Source organism: Galeopterus variegatus, unplaced genomic scaffold (genome assembly GCF_000696425.1).
Source record: "Galeopterus variegatus unplaced genomic scaffold, G_variegatus-3.0.2 Scaffold5975, whole genome shotgun sequence".
NCBI classification, from domain to species: domain Eukaryota; kingdom Metazoa; phylum Chordata; class Mammalia; order Dermoptera; family Cynocephalidae; genus Galeopterus; species Galeopterus variegatus.
Genome location: NW_007732086.1, coordinates 140671 through 141353, shown reverse-complemented (window position 1 = coordinate 141353; position 683 = coordinate 140671). Strand labels below are relative to the sequence as shown.

Here is a 683-nt window from a genome sequence, read left to right as displayed (position 1 = left end):
AAAACAAAAACTATTCGACTTTAAGTTTCAAGAGGACAGGGACTATGTTTATTCACTGTTTTATTTTCCAGTGACTCACATGTTTTCTGGCATATAATATAGTAAACTCTGATTAATAGGTATGTGTTGAATGAATGAATGTACGAAAATTTATTGCTAAAATATTATTAAGGTTAATTCGTGGACCCTTTATCTTTTCAAATTCTAAAAAGTAAAAATATTTAATTTCTGTGGCTTGTAGTAAAATATTTAGCACTAGTTTATAATAAAATAGTATTTTGTGGGTTGTTTTTTTACCTACTTTTCTGTAGTTGTCTCCAGTTTTAACCAGTGAAGTTCACAGTGTTCGTGCAGGAAGGCATCTTGCTACCAAATTGAATATTTTAGTACAGCAACATTTCGATTTGGCTTCAACTACTATTACAAATATTCCAATGAAGGTAGGTAGTTCTTTTTCCTGCTATTTTGAAAGCTCTGCTTTGCATTTTAAATATTTGCTTTACATGTATTATTTATTTTAATTGAACATTTACTTTTTCTCCCCTTATCATATTTTCTGTTTTGCTAGCCCACATTCAGTGTCTTTGATCAGGTCAGTAAATACTAAAAATCACCAAGAAAGGATCACAGAACAAAGTGTTGTGTTCTTCTTTCTAATAAGAACATGCTATATGAGCTTTTTT

The 683-nt window shown here is 29.9% G+C and overlaps 1 protein-coding gene across 1 annotated transcript in view; it reads left to right on the top strand.

Moving 5' to 3' along the window:
* Positions 1-311: 311 nt before the first annotated feature.
* ASUN (asunder spermatogenesis regulator) overlaps positions 312-683 on the top strand; it is a gene marked incomplete at its 5' end in the record, with an annotated part of 15637 nt that continues 15265 nt past the window's right edge. The window contains one exon of the mRNA XM_008590287.1: positions 312-440. Coding sequence (XP_008588509.1) covers positions 312-440 — 129 coding nt within the window. The remainder of the gene's footprint in view (positions 441-683) is intronic.